This window comes from Podarcis gaigeae (genome assembly GCF_964106915.1).
Source record: "Podarcis gaigeae genome assembly, chromosome: 2".
Classification (NCBI taxonomy): Eukaryota; Metazoa; Chordata; class Lepidosauria; order Squamata; family Lacertidae; genus Podarcis; species Podarcis gaigeae.
In genome coordinates this window covers 69,443,173-69,468,665 of record NC_139679.1, presented here as the reverse complement: position 1 = coordinate 69,468,665, position 25,493 = coordinate 69,443,173, and the positions used below count along the sequence as shown (strand labels likewise).

Genomic DNA, 25,493 nt, shown 5'->3' with positions numbered 1-25,493 from the left:
TGGGAAATGTAGTCCAAATACAGCCAGAGACCCAAGTTTGGGAAACTGATGTAGACTATATTGAGCTAGATGGACCAAAGTTCTGGTTTAGTATAAGGCAGCTTTGTATGCTCCTAAAAACAGCAGAGAAATCACTGCTTAAACACAAAGACCATCCTGTTTTTGGGGGGTGGGGGTTAGAGTAAAATGAGCATAACAATCATTTGGCAGGGGTTGCTTTATTATTGGGTACAGCAAAATCCCAGACGGTCGGATCAGTCCTGTTAGCAGCAGAGTCCAGGGGGATTAGGGAAGAATGCCAACCGAAAGAGCAAGAAAATGACAACAAATCCAAGCGCAGAACAAAATGCACCTTCCCGACCATGTGCCCTCTCAGAAGTGCCACCAGCCGGCCCCCAAAGAAGCACTGGGGGTGGGGGTCCTGCAGGGCTTGTGGGGCGGACAGAGCACGAGGTGCAGGCAAGGCCAAAACTTTGTTCAGCTTAGCCAGGAGTGCTCCCTGTGGGTCCCACAGACAAATACGTGAAAGGAGATGGACTTGCATACAAAGGTTTGCATATTTCTTACACAAGTGAATCCAGCTAAGCCTGGAGATAAAGAAACATGTAGTTTCTCTCTCTCTCTGATACACAAGATAGTCTTACTCTTTGTGCCAGAGCAGGTCTTAGCCGTGTTCCAGTGCTTTAAACCCAACACAGCTTTTGTACAGATTGGCTCTCTCTCTTGGGGGAAGCAGCTGAACCCATGTCCAGCTTTGCCTGTGTGTGCATAGCTGCCAAAACGGGGCCTCTGAAGACCCTTTGGAAAACAAAGCAGGTAGGGCTGAGTTGTGATGGGAAACGGGATGTGGCAGCGGGTCTTGTCCTATGCTTAATACTTTGGGCTGGATTCTGATCCTAAGAGGGGGGGGGGCAGAGACCAACAGTGTGACCCACATAAGCCAACAGTCATATTGGTTTGCAATTGGGGGGGGGGAGAGCAGGGTACATAACCTCGTGTCTTCCTAATCCAATCCCCCGACAGAGAGGAGACCTGAGCAGATGGAGAGAGGGGAGCACAGAAAATTCAAGTACAGCAGGGATGAGGATCCCATGGCACTCCTGCTGTTGCAGGACTACAACTCCCATCATTCCTTGCCCACCACCTAGGGCCGATGGGAGCTGGAGTCCAACAATGTCAGATGAGCCACAGACTTCCCCTCCCAGAAGTAGAGGCTTAAAGGAGGGTACAAATGTCAGGGCTGCACCAGGCAGCAGAAACAAGATGGTGGTTCCAACCAGCTTCCCAACGAGAAGCCGCAGGGGCTGTGCCTTATCCGCCTGGGGTTCCTGTGCACCAATCAGCCCCAGAGCTCCCTGTGTCATTTGGCCTTCAGAGTCTCTGGCCTGCAGGTGCAACAGGCTGCCTGGCTCCACAAATATTGCAGTGAGGGTAGCGGTGGAAGGAGTCCTGTCCAGAATGTCCTATAATAAATACTATTTACATTGGCCACCCACAGCTCATACGCCATGTGCACCCCAACCAGGAAGAGGACGATATGGAAGGGCGCCGGGGAGCCATTAATATTGGTAGCGCTGGCTACCCACACAAAAACAGCTGGTTAATGGCACAGCGGCATCCTGTGGCTAGGATTGCGGCTTCAGTCCTGTGGAGGGCGCTGTGGGCCTATGGAAGGCAGCACAGGCCTTGCTCTGGTGTCACCAGTTGGCTTTCACGGCATTGATGTCACTCACGAGGTTCTGTGCCATGCAGATTCCAAAGATCTGAAATACAAGGTTGAGGATGATGTACGTTAAAAATAATGAGAAGCACTTAAGTACATGCACACAAGCACTATACAAAGCTGGGACCATCAGGAAGGATATTGATTCCATCTATTCACAGCTCTCAACTCAGTATTATTACTGCCACTCACAGGGGCGAGGGGGAAGTCTTGGGCAGTTTTGCCTTTGAAGTACAATGGCAAATAGAATGAGAGGCAGGCACAGAGGAGAGAAAAGGCAGTTTGAGGTGGAGTGAGAGCAGGATCCCCACTGCAGACATTTGCCTTCCAATGTGTGGAAGACGAAGGGGTTGGCAATGGGGATGCGACAGAGGGGGCAGAGCTAACAAGCGCATGCCTGCCTGCCCTGCCCCTTTGCACAATAGAGAACATGTGAATTTAAGTATCTGTACAAGCCTTGGGTGGGTTTGGGTTCGGGATGCCTTTTTTGTGGGTTATTGGCTTACAATATGGAGTTCAGAGGCACTTTATCCTGCAAAAACAACCACCACCTCAGCTTCGCAGCAGCAGCAGCAACTTATATACCTGGAGCAGCGCAACGCCCACAAAAGTCCCGGCTACCACAATGAGATTGTTCTGGAGCCATTTCTCAAACTGGCCAGCACATCCTTTGGTATGGATGAAGCTCTGCTGCTCCAGCTCCTGCAGAGAAGGCAAAGGCAAGCAGGTGAACAGCTCTGGAAGTAGGGATGCATAGAACCATCTTCTGCCCAGAGACGAGGGAAGCACTTCAGCCAAAATGCTACAATCCTCTGTGCCCAGTGGCAAAAATAATATTTGCTCTGTGGCCACTAGTCCCACCCCACCCCAACCTAGCCACTTGGTCTCACTTCTACAATCCCCCATTTAGAACATGCACGGGCCCACCCCTTGCTTTATTATTTCTGCCCTTAACCCAGAATGCTAACTGGTTCCATTGCCAGTTGTGCCTGGTCCCATGATGTGCCTTCTAGGAAGCACATCTGCCTGGCTCCTCCCACCCAGGGCCCAGACATACCAACTCAGCTCTCACCAGTTTAAGGCGGACATCATAGCCACACTGCGTGTTGAGAACATCCTCCTGCGGAAACAACAGACCCAAAGCTAATCAAACTATACTGGGAAGCTCTCTAACCACTTCCCCAAGAAAGGTCTCACTACTTTGCCCCCTAAATCTCTCCAACACTTGGCTTTGCATGACACACCTTCCCAAATACCTCAGCTGCAGCCCTTGGTTCCGCCATCTACCCCCCCCCAACCCAATATAGCTCATGAAACAGAAAGTTGTGCCTATCCAGATCATTGTATTTTTAACCTGGCCTCCTATGTACGCTAGGTGCAAATGTTCTTGGCTAGCATGGCCAAAAGTGGGAACTGATGGGAGTCCAACAACATCTCAAAGGTCACAGGTTCCTCATCTCTGCCATTAGGCAATGATTCATACACTTGAGCAATTGCTCTATTAATGTCTCAGCACTCCATAGGTTTGGAGCGAATGAGCAGCAAAGAATTCACCCTATCCTGTAGATCAGTGTTTCCCAACCTTTGGTTTTGGCAGTTTTTGGACCTCAATTCCCATCATCCCTGACCACTGGTCTTCCTAGCTAGGGATGATGGGAGTTGCAGTCCAAAAACAGCTGTAAACCCAAGGTTGGGAAACGCTGCTGTAGACCCTTGTTCCTGAGATTTAAGGCCTATTCACCACCCTTCTCCTTTTAGCTCCTTACCGCAGGGTCCTTGACACAGCAGGAGAAGGGCACCCCGCAGCGCTCCCTGCTGGGGTTGGAGTCAGTGCAGTTGAAATAAATGTTGAGGTTCCAGTCATTAGGGCCATGAGCCCCACAGCAAGACCACTGTACAGGGAGACAGTTTTAACCAGCGTAAGTGTCCAGCAACCAATTACCCACAAAAACACCAATGCTGCCTTCCTCAAATGGGTGCCCTCCATATGTTTTGGACTACAGCTACAGCCATTCTTGACTACTTGGCCATGCTGGTTGGGGTCGATGGGAGTTGGGAGTCCATCAACAACTAGATTGGGTAAGGTACAATAATGGACAAAATGGACAGATGTGGTCACAAGGAAGGAAGGCAAAATGTTACACAGCAGGAGTGGGGAAATGGATCTGACCCATGGGCTGAATCCTTATCTTCTGCATCCCAGCAGCCTAAATTTGAAAGGTGGGTAGGACTGTCCACCTGCCAATCACCTGATAGCCCAATGGTGTCACGTGACCTGCTTTTGCCCATGTTTACGATCAGCTGATCAGCAGGGCTTGCACAGGTCTGTGTGCTGCACTTTATAAGCGCAAACAGAGCATTGTGCACAGGGCTTTGAAACCTCCTTGGCCCCAGCTGCATTTTTACATACTCTGTACATGAGGTCAGGTGTAGGGAACCTAGGCTTGGCTTGGGCAAAATAGTGTAACAGGCCCAGCTGATCTAATTAGACCCATGGGCAGGAGGTTTCCAATCCTGGCTATATAGGATGATTCCTTTCACGGAAGACAGCACAGAGTCCCTGTCACTTTCAGATACAGGCTGCAGGAAGCATTTCTGCTACCCTGCAGCTTCATCAGCTGCCACCAGATGGCAGAGTCAGCTCTGGTGTGTGCTTGGTAACCATTACCACTCTAATCCCACGGGACGCAGAGGATGCTTTTACACTGGGTACCTATTAATCTGGAAACACCATGCATTGCTCACTCGCTTGTCATAGGTATCTATGTTAACACTGTCATCACATCACAGTTCTCCTTCATTTTCCCTATGTTTCTTCCATCTCTTTTCTGACTGCAGAAAATACAACTTTGGGGAGAAAGAACAGGCCAACCAGCAGCACTGGAATCTCCACAAGTGGCCAGAATGGCTTCACAAACTATCATGTGCACAAGCAGGGTCTTTCTATACCACGGTGCCTCACACTCCACCAGCCCCAGAACAAACAGATTGCTCAGGGCGATCGTACGACTCACATATTCCTGAGCAAAGTCTATGAGGTTCTGCAGGTCGATGTCATCGCGGTAGGCCTTGACGTTATTGTTGATGAAGAAATTGAGCTGATCTTTGATCCAGTCCTTGAAGATGAAGGCCAGGACACCAGCCGTCAGCTCCAGGAAAAAAATGAGCCCCAGGAACACAGAGAACTGAGGGCAAAGCAGAGACAGGTCAGAGAGTAAGGCAGGGGAATCCTGGGGATGTCCAGGCAGCGCATGGCTGCAGGATAAGGATCACCCTCACATTTATCAGATAGTCACATCTCACAGGGGAAGTAAGCTGCCCCGAGAACTTGTTTGTTAAGGCAGATGATAAATACAGAAGAGTAAGAAAGACAGTAAGTGTCTCTTAAATCACACTAAGATATCAAAAGGGACATGGGTGGCGCTGTGGGTTAAACCACAGAGCCTAGGACTTGCCGATCAGGAGGTCGGCGGTTCAAATCCCTGCGACGGGGTGAGCTCCCGTTGCTCGGTCTCTGCTCCTGCCAACCTAGCAGTTTGAAAGCACGTCAAAGTGCAAGTAGATAAATAGGTACTGCTCCAGCGGGAAGGTAAACGGTGTTTCCATGTGCTGCTCTGGTTCACCAGAAGCGGCTTAGTCATGCTGGCCACATGAATCGGAAGCCGTACACTGGGTCCCTCGGCCAAGAAAGCGAAAAGAGCGCCGCAACCCCAGAGTCAGCCACTACCGGACCTAATGGTCAGGGGTCCCTTGACCTTGACCTTTAAGATATCAAAAACCTAAAAATGCTGTGCTAATATTCAATACTAGTGCTTCCCACTTCCTCTGAAACTTCTGAAGTAGAAGGAAATCAAGGTGTTATTACGATATTTCCCCCAAAGGAAGGTAACAGAGGTTAAAATGCAGCAGCAGCACTAGGAACAGAATGCATGTACTCCAGTTTCATTCCCAACCATACTTCTCATTCTAACCTCCACAGCCCACCCAAAAAATGTTGCCTCCCTGTTCAGTCCTTCCATTCCAAGTATTAGATCCAGTGTTCCTTCCCCAGCTTGCCCTGGGATCTTCCTTGTACTATCTAGGGGAACCCTTGATTGCAGTTGGCCCTCCTTGTGCAGCAATGCCTGTGCTCAGCCTCCCTCCAGGCTCCAGCATTAGTTCCTAAGGCCCAAGGAGGCTGAGACAGAAAGGACCCCACTCCTAGGTGTTGATGCGCTGCATTTTGCCAAGCTGAGATCTGAGCAAGAGGCGCCCAGCTCACATTATTCAGCTCCCACCACCCAGAATGGGAAAGCAGGAAGACCCAAAGACTTACAAATTTGAGCAGGAAAGTGTTTTCCCTCAAGGCTCCAATGCAGCCAGCAAACCCCAGGACGAACATCACCCCTCCGACCACAAGGAAGAGCCAGACAGGGTCAAAGCCACCCAGATCTGTAATGGACGACAGGTTGGAAAGCACGCCCTGCGGGGAGAAGGGATGGATGACTCCCAAGTTCACAGCATTGATGGTGTAACACTTTTAATGCTACGATCATGTAAATCACAACAGTTATTACAGCAAATGATTCACTGGTTAACTACAAGCAGTAATAATCGTAACAGAGTGAAGGTCAAACTACCTGTTATGTTATTGAAGCTTTAAAAAAATATGAGCTGTGCACAGTAAACTGCCCCTTTGGGGTCAAACAGTAGGAGTGGGGAGAGAGACTAATCTCAGGAAGGAACTGGCTGCTTTTTCTTCAAAGCGGAAGTGGCTGATTTAAGCCCACTTTTGTGAATCATGTAACACAGCCTTCCCCAATGCAGTGAACTCAGGATGCTTTCAGACTCCAGCTCCCAGCACCCCCAGCCATCACAGCTGCAGGGGGCACCAGGTTGAGAAAGGCAGGTGTGGTACCTGCTCTGAAGAGCTAAATACTCTCTGAGAAGATGGAGGAGTAGGTAGCAGAAAGGAGACCATCTCTTGTCTTGCCATGTTCCAAGAGCAGAGCAGGGGAAGACAGGAGTCTGTTTCCAAGGGAGCGCATCACCATGGACACACACGGAACAGGAGTTTTATTGCAATTTATAGTAATATTAGTGGTAATGCACCAACACTGCTACTCCTGTGGCTTATATGGAAGCTACCTTGCAGGCCAGGGACAGCAACAGGGTTAGGGTGTGTGGCAACGACTCGCTGAGACAGCATTAAAACGATTAGACAGATTCATGGGAGATAAGCGTAGTGTTGGATATTAGTTCTTATAGACAAATGGAGCCTCCATGGACAGCAGCAGCATACCTCTGAACAGCAGGTGCTAAGGACAACAGCTGAAGGCTGGGGAGCTCCCAGAAGCACCTGGCTGGCCACTGCTGGAAGGAAATAGGATGCTACTGGGCTAGATGGACCCTTGGTTTGATGCATCAAAAGAATTCTTACATTCTCGTGTCCATTATTTAGATTCAGAGGAGCTGGCGCTTCCCAAAAGCCACTGGATACAAGAGACATGAGTCCCCGCTTAGATGTAACAACAAACCATGGTTTACTAATTATGTCTAAACTAGGCTCAAAGGGTGCTGGGTGATTCCAACCTCTTGATGCTTATGCTCTAACCTCATCCTACATCTTTGGGATACAGGAGAAGCAGCTAACCCCCAGTTCAAGGGGCTGATGTGGCCAATTTGGGTGGCAGAAGTAAAAAACAGGGGGATTGAAGAGGACACAGTACAGGGCAGTAAACCCTCCTCTTCAGCTGCTCTGCCTGGATAAGCTAAGGAGGGACACTATGTGCCTCTCGGTCTCCTGCATGTGAGTGTGCATGTGAAAGTGTGTGTGAGAGAGGGAGTGGCCAACCCTGTTCTGGTCACCTCCACCACTGGATTGGCCAAGGGTAAATGTGGCCATTGAACCAAAAAGAAAAAAAAGGTCAGCCACCACTGGGATACAGAATCCGCTACCCACAACCCTTTCCCAGCATTGCAAGGAACAGCAGCATCCTTCTTTGAGCATTAGGACCTGAAATTCACAAGTCACAGGACTCAAGATTTCTTCTTTATTGATAGGACACCACACATTCTGTTTAGGATGGTTTACTGGGGTTAGAAGGGGAGGTGTGAAGAAAACGAGGCTCTCAGTATAAATGTGCAGTGACTCTAGGGAGAGGAAGGGATTTGCTGTAAATCCCAGGGGAGTTATCCTGCAGAGCCAAGTACAATAAAAGTGATGTTTCGGAGTGGGAGCTCTGCTGTACATGGGTAAAACAGCTTGTAACACAAGGGACCAGGGCTAAGAATGGAAGTAGGCATTACTGCAGTGTACCCTAAATCGATCACCTTCACAAAGGACTAGTAAACACATGCAGGCACATCCCTTGATTTTTCAACAGTGGGCAGCCTGAGCCTACTCAACTGAAAAGCACCGTATTTGAGGCAATGTCATGCCATATGAAAGGCCCATCTGTGGTCATAAACTCTGACAGACAGCTCATTTCAAACATGCAACCTGTCACCTGGTATTGAAGTCCTCAGTTTGCACATAGGCCTGCTGTATACCTGATAAGGACTTGAAACTTGGAAATTCAATTTGATGTATAAGCTGGCACCACAAAGATACTGGGCAGGATTCAACTAACAAGTCTCGTTAGTGGAAGCCAGCACAAGTGCTCCTTCTAGTGCTTTGGGGCTTTACCCCTACCCCCCCCCAAAAAAAGGCTCAAGGGGGTATTGAGAGACCCTGCAGAATGACTGCCATAGCTCTATGGTGAATTCCTCCCACTGGATGGTATTCAACTAAGTTTTACTCCGTCAACCTCCTGAAATTTATAGGTGCAACTTAGTAATGTTCATTAATTTCAGTGGCCCTACTTTTAGTAAAACATGGCTGAATACCACCTACTTTACCTGGAAAACAGGAACACTTATTTCAAGCCCCATGTTAGGAGAAAGATTCCTGCATTGTAGGGAGTTGAACTAGATGATCCTAGAAATACCTTCCAACTCTACAGATCTATGATCCTATGAAACTTACATCCAGAAGTGTGTTTTAAGATCATTGCACAAGTCTGTATTTTCAGTCCAACACTGAAATAGAGGATCTGGGGCCTGGATCCAACTAGCCTGGCATGCTAGCAGAAGTCAGAGCAAGGGGTTACAAGAGTGCAATGGGGTTTCTGCCCCCCCCCCGCCACCTTCACCTCCCCCAGATCCACTCTGGAGGGTCAGGGTCCCCAGAACACTGCATGGAAGAGAGGGGAGATAATTTCACCCAGCAAGCAGAAATGCTTGTGCTGACAGACGCATCAGAGAAGTTGCAATGTTGAATCCCTTCCTTGGTGTTTCTAACAAACGTCGCTCACTGGTGAACTAGAGTATCCTTGCCGGCTGGAAGAAAATGATTGGTTACCTCAGCTCACTTGTCAAGAGCTGGCAGCACAGCTATGTGCGACAAAGCGCTCAGAGGCAGAGGCCTGTCAATCACTTGTCCTCTTCACCTAGTCAGAGGGGATAAGCTACTTACTTGCAGAACCTGGGTTAGTTTACAGGCATGTTCGTTTCAGGAACCTAACGCCACAGCTAAGAGTACCAGAGCCATCTATAATCCTGAACGCCAGTGAAAACATTAAAAAGCACCAGCCAGAAAATTCATCATTACTATGGTCCAAGGCAGCAGCCACACTTACCTTTTCTGCCCAGGCCCACAGACCAATGGCCAGGAAGGCAGCCCCCAGCAACTGAAAAAGAGGAAAGAGCACAGTGTTAGGGAGAACACAGCAAGGAGGAGGAGACACCCTACACACAATACAGGAATCTTTGCACCAAATCTGTTGCATTGTTGGCATCCATCTGTCTCAAGAGACAATGGAGTGCGCCTCTGGGGATGAAGATAAACCACTGGAGAATTACAGTGCCTGCTGCAGCTGCAGAGACCAGTAACTCGTAATGGCTGCTTCCTGCTGCATTAGCAGCACTGAAGTGGCCTCCCTTGGGCAGTGTGTATGGAGGTCCTGGACTGCCCAGATGACAAGACCCGCCTCTTGGCCTTGCTGATGCGGTCCAAAGAAAAGCAGAGCAATACATTTGGTACCAGCTTGGCTGCAGGAGTTGCCGGAAAGAAGTGTACAAGGAGCCATCCAACCACTTTAGGGACCCCATTCTGGATTTGTGTAAGGTTTACTCCTTAGCCTTTTCTTCTCCTAAAGATGTCGTGTAACGCAGTGGGTAATAAGTCTACCAGGATCCACTTCACCATTTACCTCCCATGCAAAACACACAGCAATCTCCCAAGTACTGCACAAACTGCTGAGAAATAACATAAAGAAGTATTCATCTTCTATCATCCTCCACACGGCTTGAAGTTTTTAGGGTGGCGCTGTGGGTTAAACCACAGAGCCTAGGACTTGCTGATTGGAAGGTCGGCGGTTCAAATCCCTGTGACGGGGTGAGCTCCCGTTGCTCGGTCCCTGCTCCTGCCAACCTAGCAGGTCGAAAGCATGTCAAAGTGCAAGTAGATAAATAGGTACTGCTCTGGCAGGAAGGTAAACGGCGTTTCCGTGCGCTGTTCTGGTTTGCCAGAAGCGGCTTAGTCATGCTGGCCACATGACCTGGAAGCTGTACACCGGCTCCCTCGGCCTGTAAAGTGAGATGAGCGCCACAGCCCCAGAGTCGGCCACGACTGGATCTAATGGTCAGGGGTCCCTTTACCTTTACCTTAAGACTTGACAAGGTATGTTCAAGTTCCCCTAGATGCAGGGGATCAGTGAGGACCAGACTAGGTGAAGATGTTGCCAAGGAACTGCATTCCACCCCACCAACGGGACCTCCAGTCTCTCCAGCACCTACTCCCCAATGCATGCCCACTTCTAAGCACTGCAGCCACCTGCAACTCATTAGCAATGCATGGCATTTCCCAGGCATGGCAGCATGATTGAGACTGCGGGAAGAATTCAGCGTTGTGCTCTTCTAATTGTTCCATCAACGCAAGCATCTCAGCTTGCCTGACAGAACGATTCCCCCTCTCCTCCCGCTTTGTGCTGTTCTGGTGGTTCTCCAGAGCCAATGGCGGGTGGGGTGGAAGTGCAAGGAGGAAGTCCCGTTGCACTAGCAGGACTCTGCTGTGTTGGCTCCTATGGGTGCATGAACTTAACTGAATCCATCCCTAGGAGTGATAGTGCCTTTCAGTGGACTTTGGTTAGAGGATCAGCAGGACCAAAACAGTGTGTATCCTCTTCTGATCCGAGCCCCAGAACCTAACAATCAGATCCCCAGAACCTAACAATCAGCCTATATCCTGCCTGGAAAAAAATTCTAAAAACCTAAATTTTGAAAGTGGAAACATTTCATATTCCCTCTCTCACACACTCAGCATTTTTATTTCCATTGCATAACTGACAACACAACCCTATGCATCTTTATTCTAAAGTAGGCCTCACTTTGTCCAGAGGGATTTACTCCCTAGTGTGTGTTTAGGACAGCAGTTGATTTGTGGTTTTGGGTAAGGAATTAGGTTTCATTTCATCTCACTGCCGCATCTTGAGACAGGGGAAGGGTGAGTCAGGAACAAAGGGGAAGAGGTATGGAGGTCATGACTAGCAGACTGGAACTTTGAGTGAGAGAAGCTCAGCTCAAAACATGCTCTGCTTTTGTTTTGTTTTTTAAAGATCCTTTTCGCAAAATGACTCTTTGATTTCCCAAACTTCAGAATGTAACAGAGGAAGACAGGGGCACCACATGCTTTTGAGTATTTCTGAAATGCAACTTCCAAACATGGAGCCCAGGATGTACAGTTTTACAAATCTAAACTGCGGCCACTGTTATATCCTTGGATCCGGATGTCTGATGGATATATTACAGCATTAGGTACCCATTCAGAACACGCAGCAAGAAAGCAATTGCTGTACCTATTAAGTAGGAGCAATTGGAGAGCACAAAATTCACACAATTAAGAACAGGCCTTCTGGATGAGACAAAAGGCCATCTGTCCATCATCTTTGTTCCTCACATTCACCAATCAAATTCAGGAATCTCATAAGCAGGACATAAAGGCAACAGCCCTTTTCCCACTACTGTGGTCCAGTAAATGGTATTTAGAAGCCTCCTACCTCTGACAGAGGGGACAGAATATAGCCCTTGTGGCTAGTAGCCATTGACAGCCTTCTCCTCCATGAATTTGTTATGGAGCAGCAGCTACTTCCTGTGTGCCTCAATCCCAAGACCGCCATCTCCCCAGCTAAGAGGAGGCCCACTCTGAATGAAACATCTAGGCCAGGGATGGGGAACCTCAGGGCTCAGGGTTGAATGTGGCCTTCTAGGTCTCGCTATCTGGCTTTCCCTCCCCTCAGCCCACACCCCTCAATGGGCCTACTTCACACCCTGAGGGTTTTTGCCTGGCTGGAATGTGTCCCTGAACTCTGATAAATCCTCTTGCTTGTCCGGATGGAGGATAGAGATGGGGCATGTAGAATGCCTGTAGAAACTAGTCTAGCCAAATAAAGGTAAAATGTACATGAGTTGCTCTGCCAATGTTTGCTTCTCGGACCTCCCACTGATGCTTTGTGCATGAGAGGATGAGAAGGGTTTCCCACCCCTGATGTAGAATATCTCCCTGCCCTGCACCCTTGGAGCCAACACCTAATTGAGACTCTTAATAAAGGGGATCAACTTCTCTTTCTGAGAGAGATCTTACAAGGCCAACTGTACACCACTGCAGGATAGAACGCACTGAATTGCCACACTTTTCCAGTCCCACTGACACTAACAGGCCACCCCCCACCCCCGATATGGGTCCTGGCTTGCCAGTCTTGGAAAACAGAAGGCTGGAGACACAGCGTCTGGAGCAATTCAAAGCCTGGCACAGTGCAGACAATGGCTGCTCTGTTCCCGTGGTAGGAGTTGGAACGTTCCTGAAACAGCAGCAGCATTGATCAGAGCTCTCCCCTTGCCCACAAATAAGGCCCTGCCACTTTCCTAGGGCAATTGCTGCATGCTTACCCCACTGTCTGTGGGGAGCTGCATGTAGGTGCCACAAAGGAAATTTATGTGATGGGAGACAAGGGGCTCAGGAGCTCCGGGGATGCTCCAACATGGAGTTGATGATATGCAAAAGAAGCAACATCAGTACACAGAGTACTGTTTAACTTTGTGCCCATTCAGACGGAAAGATTCTGGCTTAATAAAACAAGGTGTATTAAGCCAAGAACTAGCATCATGCCTGAGCCCGCCAACCCTGCATGAGGACTTCACCTTTTTATCATGGTTTGTTTAAACTGCAGTTTCCTGTTGCATGTGAACAGGGAAACTGTGGTTTAATCGCAACAACTAGGATCATATCCTGTGGCTCAATGTTTAACAAATCAGGACAGGATAAGTGTAGCCTGTGAACTAAAGGAGGAGGAAGCAGAGAACTCATTCTTGGCTTAATAAATCATGGTTTATTAAGCTGTGATCATTACATCCGAACCAGCCCTCTGCCTAAAGCCAGCCTCACATCTGGCCTGCCAAAGTCTCTCAATGATTTTGCATGCCTCAGACAAAGACAAGCAGAGTTTGGGCAAAGCTAGGGCTATTCAGATCCATCTCGGCTAAGGCCCAATTCCTGACACATTTTTGGCACAGTAAAAGCATTACAAAGTGACTTTCGAAAATCAAGTCACTGTTGTAAAAACTTTGCCCTGGTTTGGTAATGCTAATTTGTCACTACTTTGGGACTCATGCAAATACACTACTGACTACACAAAAGCCAATACAGTCATACCTTGGTTGTCAAATGCCTTGGAACATGGAAATTTTGGCTCCCGAACACCGCAAACCCAGAAGCAAGTGTTCCGGTTTGAGAATGTTTTTTTGGAAGCCAAACGTTTGTTTTGGCTGTTGCCATTGTTTCTGGGGCCAATCAGCCAATCGGAAGCCGTGCTTTGGTTTGCGAACATTTTAGAAGTCGAATGGACTTCTGGAATGGATTCTGTTGGACAACCCAAGGTACGACTGTAATGATGACTTTAGCTTGTTAAAAAATAGCATCCTGGCCTGTAGCCACAAGGCCTTCCAGGGTGCTGCTTATGGTTCACCCTACAATCCTGGACAACCTTATCCCTCAATGTCAACCTGGACACTTCAATCTTGCTATTTCTACCACCTTCTGACCTAAGATGATGGATGCTATAGCTTAAAGATCTCCAAAGCAAAGATTGATGCCAGCAACAAATCCTGTTCAGAAGATCAATTTGCCACCCACTAGGACTAGGTGCCTGGCGTTCTCTGGTCCATGGGGTCACGAAGAGTCGGACACGACTAAACGACTAAACAACAACAACAACAGGACTAGGTAATAATACAATGAAGTATGGCTTCTTTAATCACCATTACATGAGCAAGGGAGGGCAACTCCATCAAGTCCTGCCCTCAATGCAGATTTCAGCTGCCACTGAGTTCCGACAGCTAAACCTGGGTGAATTGCGTGTTACCTGCTTAGCTGCCAGATTTGATGAGTGGTGGGGGAAGGAAAAGAGTTTTTTCCAAAGAGCAGTTGCTCTCTTACACAGCTAAAATCTACACAAATAGAACTAAGTAACTGTGTTATAAGAACAATAACTTTAAGAACTGGTGCCCAAGGCCTCCTCCCTCCTCATCCCTTTTTCTTTGTGTGTTTTGCCTTTTAGATTTAAAGTCTGAGGCAAGCAAATGTCTTACCACAGTTTTTTGTAAGCCACGTGGGGAGCTTCTTTGGCTAAAGAGGGGAGCAAAAATGTTTCAAATACACTAGGACTCTGAAAGGATAAGCATTCATCTTTAGTTATCTTTATCTCTCAATTTCCATCAGGCAAGCTAATGCAGACAAAAAGGTCTGAGGAGATACAATTTCCCCAAATCCTGCATTAACTGATGTAAGGAGTGAATCTGATTCTCCCATGCCAACCTTCTCTATTGAACCATTTTTGCTGATGCAATACTCATACCCAGGTGATCCTCTTTGTGTCTCATTTATGGTGATTTCTCCTCCCTCTCTGGTTTTTTATGCTTTTTCTTCTGGAGAGAAGAAGGAAAAGGGGTGGGAGACAGATCAAACAAGGTATTGTGATAGACAAGTAAACCCTTCCTAGAGAAAAAGATCAAGGTTCTGGAAGCAACACAAATCAAACTTGCATAATACACAGCTGGGAGGTCCTGTCATGCCAATAAAAGCTCTCAGTCCCAACCCACACACCCGCTGCTTACGCACACCCCACAATATCCTAATAAGCACTTCAACTGGGAACTCAAAGAAAAATTCCACTGAAGTATTTGGCTCTCTGTTTCGACCCAGCATGAGTACCCCTTGATCTGACTTCATGAAAAGCCAATAAAAGTTTTCAGGACCAGGGGCTATTGCATTTGGAACTTTGCCAGGCATTTCGTTGTGTGCCCCCAAAATGCAGCAGCCAGCACCAAAATTCTATCAGTGTATAATGGAGATAGTTAAGACATCAGCCTACCTAGAGGGGACACTGATTAGGGTTGTGTACACACAGAAGGTAACGTAAAAGTACTGGTAACTCGCAGCTTATGTGCCTTTAGCATGTGTCCATTCAGCTTTACGTGCTTGGCAAAAATAAAAAATAGAAAGGGAGCGGGCATCCAGGAAAAAGTACTTTAGCAATCCCACCTGACATTGAACTCAGTTTTGGCTTTACACACTATTTCTGAAAGTAAGTTGAGAGTGTCCTGTACTGCATTTCCCCCTTTTCAGCTAGTCTCTGTGGGTTTTGGAGGTCATTGTGTACCATGGACAATGCAAGCTACCACACTGTCTCTGGAACAGAACTGTTTGTATACAACAGGGCTAGCCAACATGATGCCATCCAGATGCTTTTAAATTACAACTATCATTACTCCTGGCCATTGGTCATGCTGGCTGGGGCTGATGGAAGTTGCAGTCCAAAACATTTAAAAGCACTCTGTTGGCTAACCTTGTTGTATACAGGCAGTCATATTCCAGAAGCATGGAAATGGCGTGAGAGAGCTGGAATTGGCCATGGTACACAATGACCTGTAAAACCCACAGTGCAAAATGGAAGGGGCCAAGAGCAGAAAAGTCAATTAACTAAAAGAAATTGAATTAACTGATGTGGCTTCCAAATGGTTACTATTCTGTGAAAGGGATTCAGGTGCATACCGGAACTTTGGGTTTGTGCCATTAAAGCGGATTAAAAGGCTGCTGTCCCTTGCAGAGCAAATCCACTTTGGAAATTTAAAAAATGGACTTTGTGGTTGGTTGGCAGGAAAATGCACCGAAACGTAGGGGATGAATGAAGCACAGGAAGACATGTAAACAACCCACAAGCAAATCAAGATGAACGTTCCTTGTTGTATAACCGCCCCGTAAAAACAAGGTATGATCTAACCTCCGCATAAGCTTTGTGCAAGCAAATCAGGATGAATGCTCAATAAACACGTCATCTGGAGGACACCTGGAAAGAAAGCATAACTCAGTGGCTGAGTACATGCTTTGTAAACAGTAAGTCAATCCGTGGCTTCTCCAGGTGAAAGGATCACAGGTACCAAGGCTGGGAAATATTTCACCCTTGGAGAGCCATTGCCAGTCACAGTAGATAGTACTGTACTGGGCTAGATAGAACAACAGCCCAACTCAGTATCTGGCAAACTTACAGGTTTGTAAACACACCAAGATTTAAGTAAACTCTGGATAAGCAAAGCACTCACAAAACCCAAGGAAACTTATTTCTAAACAACAGCATCTGTACCTTTGCACAGCCCATTTCTGGATCACTCTGTCAGGTTGTCTGCCTTATCAAAATATCAGACATGACTCACCCTTATCCTTCAACAGGTTGAAACAAGTCCCGGCTGTTGCATGAACCAGATGTTCTTATCTGAAGGAATGCTTCCTACTACCTTGCACATATAGATCATCCAAGGAGAATCAGTTGTGAATGCCCCCAGCCACCTGAGGTAGATCTAGTCACCTGCAAGATCTAGGTCAGTAATGCGGAATTTGTGGCCATCCAAATGTTGCTGGACCACAACTTCCATCATCCCTGACCATTGGCTGTGCTTGCTGGGGCTGCTGAGAACTGTAGTTCAGCAACACCTGGAGGCTGAAAGGATCCCCACCCCTGATCTAGATCTTCTCTGGCGGTACCCAAGTGTAGAACTCCCTGCCCCAAGAGGTTTATCTGTCATCCTTCTTACTGGTTTTCAGAAAACATGTCAAGACCTTACCATTTTCCCTTCAGATAAGCTTGAAGGAATTTTTAATCTGGAGAAATTTTGGGTTCACTTCTTCCTCCACCCTATGATCTTGACTTAATAGTTGCTTTTGTGATTTTATTATTTATGCAGGTTTTCATCTTTAATTGCATCGTGTGGCCTTGCCCAGAGAGTACTATTCCAGAGACATTTTTAAAATAAATAAATATTTCACAAACAGCAACATTCACTGTACAGGAAGTGCAGGAGTCCAATGCCCATCAGGGCAGGCAATATGATAAGGGAAGCAACTCTAGCTAATCCCAGCTTCCCTGGAAACTGTAGGCATACTTAATAACACTGTGTTTATTTTCACTCCCAAACGTAGAGGTTGGAACAATCACAGCGGGTCAAAACAAGCCAGCTTCAAATGTGACAACATGGAAAGCTGTCTTGTGGGCAAAACAGAAGGCAATGCAATCTAGGGTAGACCAGGGGTCAGCAAACATTTTCAGTAGGGGACTAGTCCACTGTCCCATAGACCTTGTGGGGGGCCAGACTATATTTTTTTTTAGGGGGGTGATGAACGAATTCCTGTGCCCCACAAATAACCCAGAGATGCATTTTAAATAAAAGCACACATTCTACTAATGTAAAAACACGCTGATTCTTGGACCATCCGTGGGCCAGATTGAGAAGGTGATTGGGCCAGATCTAGCCTCCGGGCCTTAGTTTGCCTACCCATGGGGTAGACCATCACATGTGAATGTGCACATATGCAGCTCTTCAGTATGATGTATATGCAGTGTACGCATTCTGGGGATAGTTTCACAATGTCTCCTGTATGGAAGCATTTTCTGTGTAAGAGTTTTGTCACTTCTGAAGCATACCCAAGTCTCATTATAGATTATAGCTGGAAGCAAAGTTCTTTTGCATTTCCAAAGGAGTAACTTGCTTGCACCACCATGATATGTATTTGGGATTTGGGATAACTTCCCTGTAAAAACAACAGTCCTGCTGCAATTGGCTTCCCCTCTGGGCCTATTCCCCCTGTTAAGAACAATTTTACAACAAGAATACTGTACATAGGTATTGTCATAATCAGACACAAACTACCATAACTAAACCCACAACATCGGCTTATATAGAAAATGCACTTGTTAGCACAATATTGTGGTAAATGAGTCAGAGGGCAAGTCTGGTGTCTAGCATCGCAGGACACTCCCATCTTTACCACAATGCCTTCTGGGGGTTATGTCAGTCAATGGCAAAAGCCACAAACAAACAGATGCAGGGAGTCTCAGTGCTGCGACTGGTAAACCACAAGCATATGATACAACAAACAGCAGATGGATGCACCTTCCCATAGCACAACTTCCTTTGCCGAGGGTGGTGAAGCAAGCAAGAACAGTGGAGGCTGAAAGCAGGGGTGGCTAAGTTCCCCTTGTCTCAAATGACCATGGTATTTACAAGATTTATCAGAGAACGCTTAGGAAAAGCTCATCAGATTTGGAGCTCTGTTGGACCAGATCAATGGCCTATCAAGTCCAGCATCCTGTTCTTACAGTGGCTGTGCAAATCCTTACGGGAAGCCCATCTGAGCACAACAAAACTCTTCCCCAACTGCGTTTCCGAGTAGTTACTATCGACAGTCTTATTCTCTCTGAACTTGTCTGCTTCTGTTTTAAAGCCATCCATGTTGGCCATCATGACATAAAGAGCCCTTCTTTGACTGGAAGATGCTTTTCCGCTCATGGAAGAGAACCAAGGCATTACATGCAAGTTCTTTCCAAGTCAAGCTCACAATGGTGGCACGTGTGACCTGATGGCACTGGGTGCACTCAGATCATCCTGTTGCTCCCTGGGAACTGTAGTTTTGTTGGATGGCAGCTTGCAAAGGCAACTACCCTTCCCAACAAACACACCTGAGAACAAGAAGAGGGGGGGTTAAGTTGGATGAGGGGCAACCAACCAATGCAAGAAGCCCTCAGCAGGAGTTTCACCAACAGTAAGTAGTTAAAGAACATTGGCACACGTGCCTTCAAAGCAGCTGACTTTGGACACCTGGTTTGCTGCACACTGTTCACACATGCACAGAATTTCTTCTAACCTTCTGAGCCAGAGAATAACTTTTTTTGCGTGGGGGGCAAGGGAATGACACTCTATTGGCAATAAATACAGCTGAGCATTACCAGGAGGAAGAATCTGGGAAGAGCACATACTCTGCATACAAAAAGCTCAGTGTATAATGCTGCCGGTCAGACAATACAGAGACAGAGAAAGAGGATTACAGGGATCACAGTCTAGCTTCGCACATTCATGTACCAAACCAGGTATAATCACCATCCCTAGCTGGAAGCGTCTTCGTCGCAGGGAAAGGGCGCTCCTAAGAAGGAACCTTTCCCACCCCACCACCACCCCCGTACCAAGCTCAGTTTCCTGCAGATTCTCCACCGGAGCACCCTTAAAATGAGAGACGGCTCTCCATTATTTCCGCCGCAAGGAGGGTGAGGGGAGAGGGAGAGCCCCCTCTGCTTCTCGGCAGGCCAGCGACCCCCGAGCCAGGCCCGGACCTTGCAGCCGAAAATAAGGGGAGACCCGTCCGTCTCTCCCCCACCCCCACGCCCCACTCCTAGTTCGGCACCCCCGCGGGAAGCGGGCGGCGCAAGCCCCCTCCCCACCGCGCGCCCCCGACGCCTCGAGGCGGGCCGCGTCCCGCGCCCGCGCGCGCCCGCTCGCTCACCCACCCAGAAGAGCACATTGGAGGCGAAGAGCAGGTACTTGGTGCAGCAGCTGACCTGGGGACCTTGGAAGTGCTGGGCTTTGCCTGGCATGGCGGGCGCGGGGCCTGGGCGCTGCCCGGCCGGCTCACAGCCCCATGCCGCCCGCCAGCCAGCGGCCCAGCAGCTCCGCCGCCGCCGCCGCTCCGCCCCGTCTAGCCCGCCCCCTAGAGGAAAGGAGAGGCCGCTGTCGCTTGCAGAGCCAGGCTCCGGGAGCGGCGGGTAGGCTGCTGCTTGTGCGCGCGCATGCAGAACTGGCAGACAGAGACAGAGAAAGAGACAGGCAGAGAGAGAGAGAGAGAGAGAGAGAGAGAGAGAGAGAGAGAGAGACACACACACACACACACACACACACCCCTACCTACCTACCTACCTACCTACCTCTGACTTGGAGGGAACAGGAACCTAGACTTGCATGACCTGGGTTGTTGGGTTTTTTTTGGTAATAAATACTTAACATAGCGCGGTATAAGTGCTCCACACTTTTCACACACATTACCTCAGAAACAAGGCTGGCCCTGCCCTTGGGCATAGAGAGGCAGCAGTCCCTCACGCAAGCTGATTTGGGGTGTCATGGAAGGAAGGGCAGCAAATTATGGGTTATTAAATTTATTGTTGCTGCACCTCTAGTGCCAGGGAGGAGAGAAAGGCGCTTGTGGGATTTCCCTCCTCAGGTAAAATAACTTGGCTGGCCTTAGATACTATGCGCCATTTACTGTAAAAGGACGCTCAACACTGCTGCAGCACATGAGGTAAGAATACAGGCTTGCCCACCCCTGGCTTTAAATTAAAGCCTTTAATGTAGCTTTGAATCTATGTGTACGTCAGCTGATTTAGTGTCATCTATATGACATCTACATGACATCTAAGTGGGACACGGGTGGCTTGCCGATCGGAAGGTCAGCGGTTCGAATCCTCACGACGGGGTGAGCTCCCGTTGCTCGGTCCCTGCTTCTGCCAACCTAGCAGTTCAAAAGCACGTCAAGTGCAAGTAGTTAAATAGGTACTGCTCTGGCGGGAAGGTAAACGGCATTTCCGTGCGCTGCTCTGGTTTGCCATGCTGGCCACATGATCTGGAAAAACTGTCTGCGGACAAACACCAGCTCCCTCGGCCTATAGAGCGAGATGAGCGCCGCAACCGCAGAGTTGTCCGTGACTGAACCTAATGGTCAGGGGTACCTTTACCTTTCTATGACATCTTCCTCGTCCAAGTGGCATTCTGCTCACTTGGTTAAGTAAAGTTGTTCTTTCACCAACCAGAAAATGCAAGAAAAAAAACACAAAAAAAAACATTTAAAATCCACTGTACTATCAACTTCAAAATTGTCCAAACCAAGGTGGCAGGCGCAGTGCAGCGCTGTGTTGTCAGTGGTTGGTATGTTCCTTTTCAGCAGCTCCCCTTTCCACATAACCTATTTCCTTTTTCTTCTTATTTACTTTCTGGTCACAATTGTGTTGTTGATAACACATGCATTGTCGCATTGGTAAGCCAATTAGCACAAAAATTGTGTTAAGAATCCTTTGTCTCGGTTCAGTCCACAAGTGATAGCACTGAACAACTTGCTGTCTTGCGTTTCAGCAGCTTCATGTTTCATTCTCCTTTTGAAGTTTCTTTGCTCCAGGATGGCCATTCTAAGAGTCACTTACAGAGTGTGTCCTGGGAATGCTGAAATGTTGGTCCACCATTTATTTATTTTTTAAATGTTGACATTTGTGATGTTAGATTTCTTCCCATCTGTTCCTTTGCACAGAGACGGACCTGCTTGCCCTCTGTAGAATGCAGAAGAACATTGCTGGCAATGGCAATTGTAACATAAGAACAGGAACAGGTAAATAAACCCCTGATTACATTATTACCTGCTCTAATGGTGTTGCCAGAGTAAACACATGGGGACAGAATTAGCATCTGGGTCTGCTACAAGAGTTGGTCCCTGTGTTCATATGTCACATGGCCTGTTGTTGCTGGCAAGTAGCTCTTTTAAACCAGGGGACCGAGGTGCCAACTTGAATAAAATATTGTGGAGGCTCAGGTAGGCCCCGCCCTGCATAATCAATCACATGATGCAGAGCACACACACCATTTGAATGTAAATGTCCATCAACTTTGTGGGGGCCTGATCCCCTCAAATATTTTATTGTGGGGGCTGAAGCCCCCACAGCCCCTAAGACTTGGCTCCTCTGCAGTGGACTGTATATAAACAGTGTTCGAAATTCCCATTGTTCTCAGTGCATTTTGTGACAGGGAATTTCATTCGAACGAGCAGTTTATGAGCTCTGGGCACAGTACTGAGCCTAAGATTTCAGTTTAAAACTTCAGAATGGAAGGAAATAGGACCCTTTTCTACATCCTCACTTCCAGTACTCTCTTAAGAATGGATGAGACCTTCTTAAGACTACTAGGGGGTAGGCAGGGGAAGGACTAGACCATGTGAAAAATGAACATAATATTTTAGCAACAGTTCATTCGTTTTCAGCTTTGTATTATTGTTATTTTAAAAAGTGCGTCTAGACATCCTGTTGTTGCGCCCATAACCTAGGTTTAAGGTGCCATTTAGCTCCTAGCTTTCATATCTTAGTTTCTAACACTGTATATAAGCAAGTACAGGCTTCTCACCTCAGGCCTGTGAGAGGAGAGTGTCATTTTCTAGAATGGGCTGCAGATCATCAATTATACATTTGAGTGGTTTCAGCTAAGAACTGTCAGAGATAAGAACTGGTGTCCTGGCATTTTCTCTTCTGGGTTTTATATTAAGTTATTCCTATGTCTGCCCTTGTTGTTCTGATTTACCTCTTCATTGGGTGGGGATCATAGTTAGAGGGACACCTGATTTAAAAAATAGAATCTTGTGCATCTGAACAGATACAATTGTATATAGTGGATTTGTATATAGTGGATTTTGCTCTGGGTGAAAGCTGAAAGCATGTAGGTATGTATCGTGATCAATATAAGGTGGTGCTTGTATGTCTACTAGGAAATTACACTGCAGTGTCCAAAAAGTCAACCTTTTGCATGGACTGATCAAGGCTCAGGTTGATGATAAAGTGAAAGCTATTGAAGTTCTGCTGGAATCACTCAGCATTCTCCTGTCTAGATGATAAAATATGCAATCAATCTTAATAAATGTTAGCTACTTGTTGCATGAAATTCAAACACCCTTAGTCTAGTTAGCACTTCTGTTCCAGTGATAGGATTTTTCAAGCATGCAAATATGCCTAATTTTGTAATGGGGGAGCAGAAGCATAAGGCTTTTCCCTGGGACACATATCCAATGCACATTTACCAATGTGGCCAGACACTATCTGAGACAGTAGTCGTTTTAAATACTTCTCTGTATCCACATCCTAGGTTAAGTTTATTTTTTATTTACATTTGCTTCTCTTAAAAAAGGACTGGGAGTAGAAGCCCAGCCTCAGAACTTCACAACTGGACTCACCCAGATCCTTCTCTTCTGTCATTGACTAACACCTGGCACTTTGCCATGAAACAAAGCTACCTCCATTTATGTTTTAACAGACATTGTTGAACCTTGCATTTAACTCACAACTGAGGCACAGGGTCTGAATGTGTGCGTAGCTGTTCCATTGCCTGCAGTGTTAAAGATGTGCTGACTTTTAAAAAAATATATACTAGGGAACAGATGAGAAAGCCAAACATACAGAATCTCCAAGACCAGGCTCTGTCCTAAACACAAAGTGTTCTGGTATGGAGGCTGCTACCATTTTCACTCACACAATTTTCCCATGGCAAATTGCAAGGCTGCTTGAGAAGCTCAAAGCCTCCGGTTCAGAAGCGCCTCATTTAGGGTTTTTGTCTTGGCCCTCAAAACCAACACCCTCCTGTTTAGTGATTCCCTTGGTTTTGATTTTCTTCTTTTGGTTAGTTATTTGAAGAACTCTCTGTGCTCTTTCCGCAGCTGTCCTTAAAGAGCATACAGTCATATTACAATGTCCTGTTTCAAAATCCAGCAAATTACACCCTTGTCTTTGAACAAGGAGAGGGGTCAGCAGAAAAAGGATAAGATGCAAATACTGTATCCAGTGTTTCCCAACCTTGTGCCTCCAGATGTTTTTGGCCTACAACTCCCATCATCCCTGACCACTGGTCTTGCTAGCTAGGGATGATGGGAGTTGTAGGCCAAAAACATCTGGAGGCACAAGGTTGGGAAACACTGCACAGACCCAGTTCCCTAGCTGAAGCTAAAAACCAGGGGCTGCTATTCCAATCTTTCTGTTTTGAGCACTCCCTTTTACATGTTTGTCATCTAACAGCTCTGGCCAGCTTCTTCCTCCTTAACTGAAAGGGTTTTTATTTTGTTACTTTATTACCACCAATTTGGTCTTCAAAATTCTACTTAGCTTGCCTGTTGGCAGATTTCTATTTGATTAGCCTAAGTGTTCAGGCTCTATTATGCTGTTGCTTTGCTGTCTAAAGAATGTGACACTAACTGTATCATTTCATCTCTTATTACATAATCCTCTTATTGGATAAATTCTCTCACAACACTAAATATAAGTGTGCTCTGTTTTCAGAAACACAGCACAGCTTTTATTTTTCCTCTCTCTTTGTGTGTGTTAGCACAAATCTTGTGTGCCATGTTTTGCCCGCCACAATGTGCAAATCCTATCACACTTACCTGAGAGAGTAAGACCCATTGAACCAAATGGGGCTCATTTCTGAGTTGACATGCAGGCATCCATTGTTAGTTGAATCAAATTCCGTCTCCTTTTGCTGCTTCTATAATTAACTGTGACAAAGCACAATCTCCTTTTGAATCTAGAAATTGTATCCATGTCATGACCTGAATTGACATTTAAGCCTGCTGGTAACTGAAGTTACCCATAATACATGCTTTTGCTGCCTCTCCCTATTTTTTTATGTACTGTGCTAACATTCAGTTGTTGTCAACCTTAGCATGGGCCAACTTAGAGAAGCATTAGTTGATTAGTTGTGTAGGTTTTACTCAATTAAATTTGTGCATGAGCAAAGCAGTAATTTTGAAGCAAAAAACATGATTTGTTTGTAGATGCATCTTAGAGACATTCCTTTTTATGAGGAAGAATGCACCTGGAGCCATCACTGAACCTTTTAAGCAACTTCTTGTATTTTTTTATGGGTTGAATTCAGGCTTAGTCATTCTCTGAGTAAGCCCATTGAAGTCAACAGGACACAAATAATTACCAACTCAACTTCCACTGGTTTCAGTAGATCCACTCAAAGCATGCCTGCCTAGATCCAACCTAATAAACCCAACAAACTCCTGCTGCCTATGGATCATGGGTGGTGGTGTTTTTTAATTGATCATTCATACAGAACAATTAAGGCAAAAGCACTCAGTTAAAGTATATTTTATAACTTGCTATGATGCCTATTGAGCAATAATAGCTTTGTAACACACAGAGTGGCCCTCTATGCACTGACTGCAAATAAGAATAAGGAAAAGGAGTAAGATAAAGGTTGGTGGGACATTGACCCATTCACCCAAATGCACCAGCCTCCACTGTCCTTACTCACACACCTCTATATTCAGAGGAGGCTGCCTCTGCAGAAGATAAAGCTGCTCTTGCATTGACACTCATTGCTCAGTAACAACACCCAACAAGGGGCCTCCTATATCACAGTTACCCAGTGCCCCTCATCAAACACACAAAGGCATCATAGTTTTGTTGAAGTACTTGGGCTCTTGGTATTTTCACTGAAGAGAACCATCCAGAGCTACCGTAGTTATGACCAGACATCTTGCTGCTCACTTTGTCAGTTGCCATGAATGGGATAGTGCTGTGGTAGCCGCAGCTCTGAGTTGCAAGAGCAAGCCTGATATCATCTCTTATTA

General features: G+C 46.8%; 2 protein-coding genes across 4 annotated transcripts in view; one reads left to right on the top strand and one right to left on the bottom strand.

Moving 5' to 3' along the window:
* Window positions 1-202: 202 nt before the first annotated feature.
* TSPAN17 (tetraspanin 17) lies at window positions 203-19,823 on the bottom strand. Of its 3 annotated transcripts, none has more exons than XM_083726322.1 (8): window positions 19,681-19,823; window positions 9,382-9,432; window positions 6,039-6,185; window positions 4,738-4,908; window positions 3,490-3,615; window positions 2,796-2,843; window positions 2,309-2,425; window positions 203-1,763 (listed from the first exon to the last, which is right to left on the bottom strand). In XM_083726322.1, the coding sequence occupies exons 1-8, from the start codon at window positions 19,714-19,716 to the stop codon at window positions 1,698-1,700; spliced, it is 762 nt and encodes a 253-aa protein (XP_083582448.1). In that variant the 5' UTR covers window positions 19,717-19,823; the 3' UTR covers window positions 203-1,697. The 3 variants fall into 3 exon arrangements, with proteins under 3 accessions (XP_083582448.1, XP_083582447.1, XP_083582446.1); XM_083726321.1 differs by having other exon boundaries at window positions 19,630-19,814; XM_083726320.1 differs by lacking the exon at window positions 19,681-19,823 and adding an exon at window positions 10,409-11,824 and having other exon boundaries at window positions 9,382-10,070.
* Window positions 19,824-21,424: 1,601 nt separating this feature from the next.
* SNCB (synuclein beta) overlaps window positions 21,425-25,493 on the top strand; it is a 38,536-nt gene continuing 34,467 nt past the window's right edge. The window contains exon 1 of the mRNA XM_083726337.1: window positions 21,425-21,491. Within this exon, the coding sequence (XP_083582463.1) occupies window positions 21,440-21,491 (52 nt within the window). The 5' untranslated portion in view covers window positions 21,425-21,439. The remainder of the gene's footprint in view (window positions 21,492-25,493) is intronic.

Excerpts from the sequence above, each read along its gene's own strand:
- TSPAN17 (XM_083726320.1), bottom strand. The coding sequence starts at position 9,540 with ATGCCAACAATGCAACAGATTTGGTGCAAAGATTCCTGTATTGTGTGT. Across the intron at positions 4,909-6,038 it reads ACACTTTCCTGCTCAAATTT|TTCTCTGTGTTCCTGGGGCT; the intron begins GTAAGTCTTTGG and ends CTTTGCCCTCAG. Across the intron at positions 2,844-3,489 it reads GCTGTGTCAAGGACCCTGCG|GAGGATGTTCTCAACACGCA; the intron begins GTAAGGAGCTAA and ends TTGTTTCCGCAG.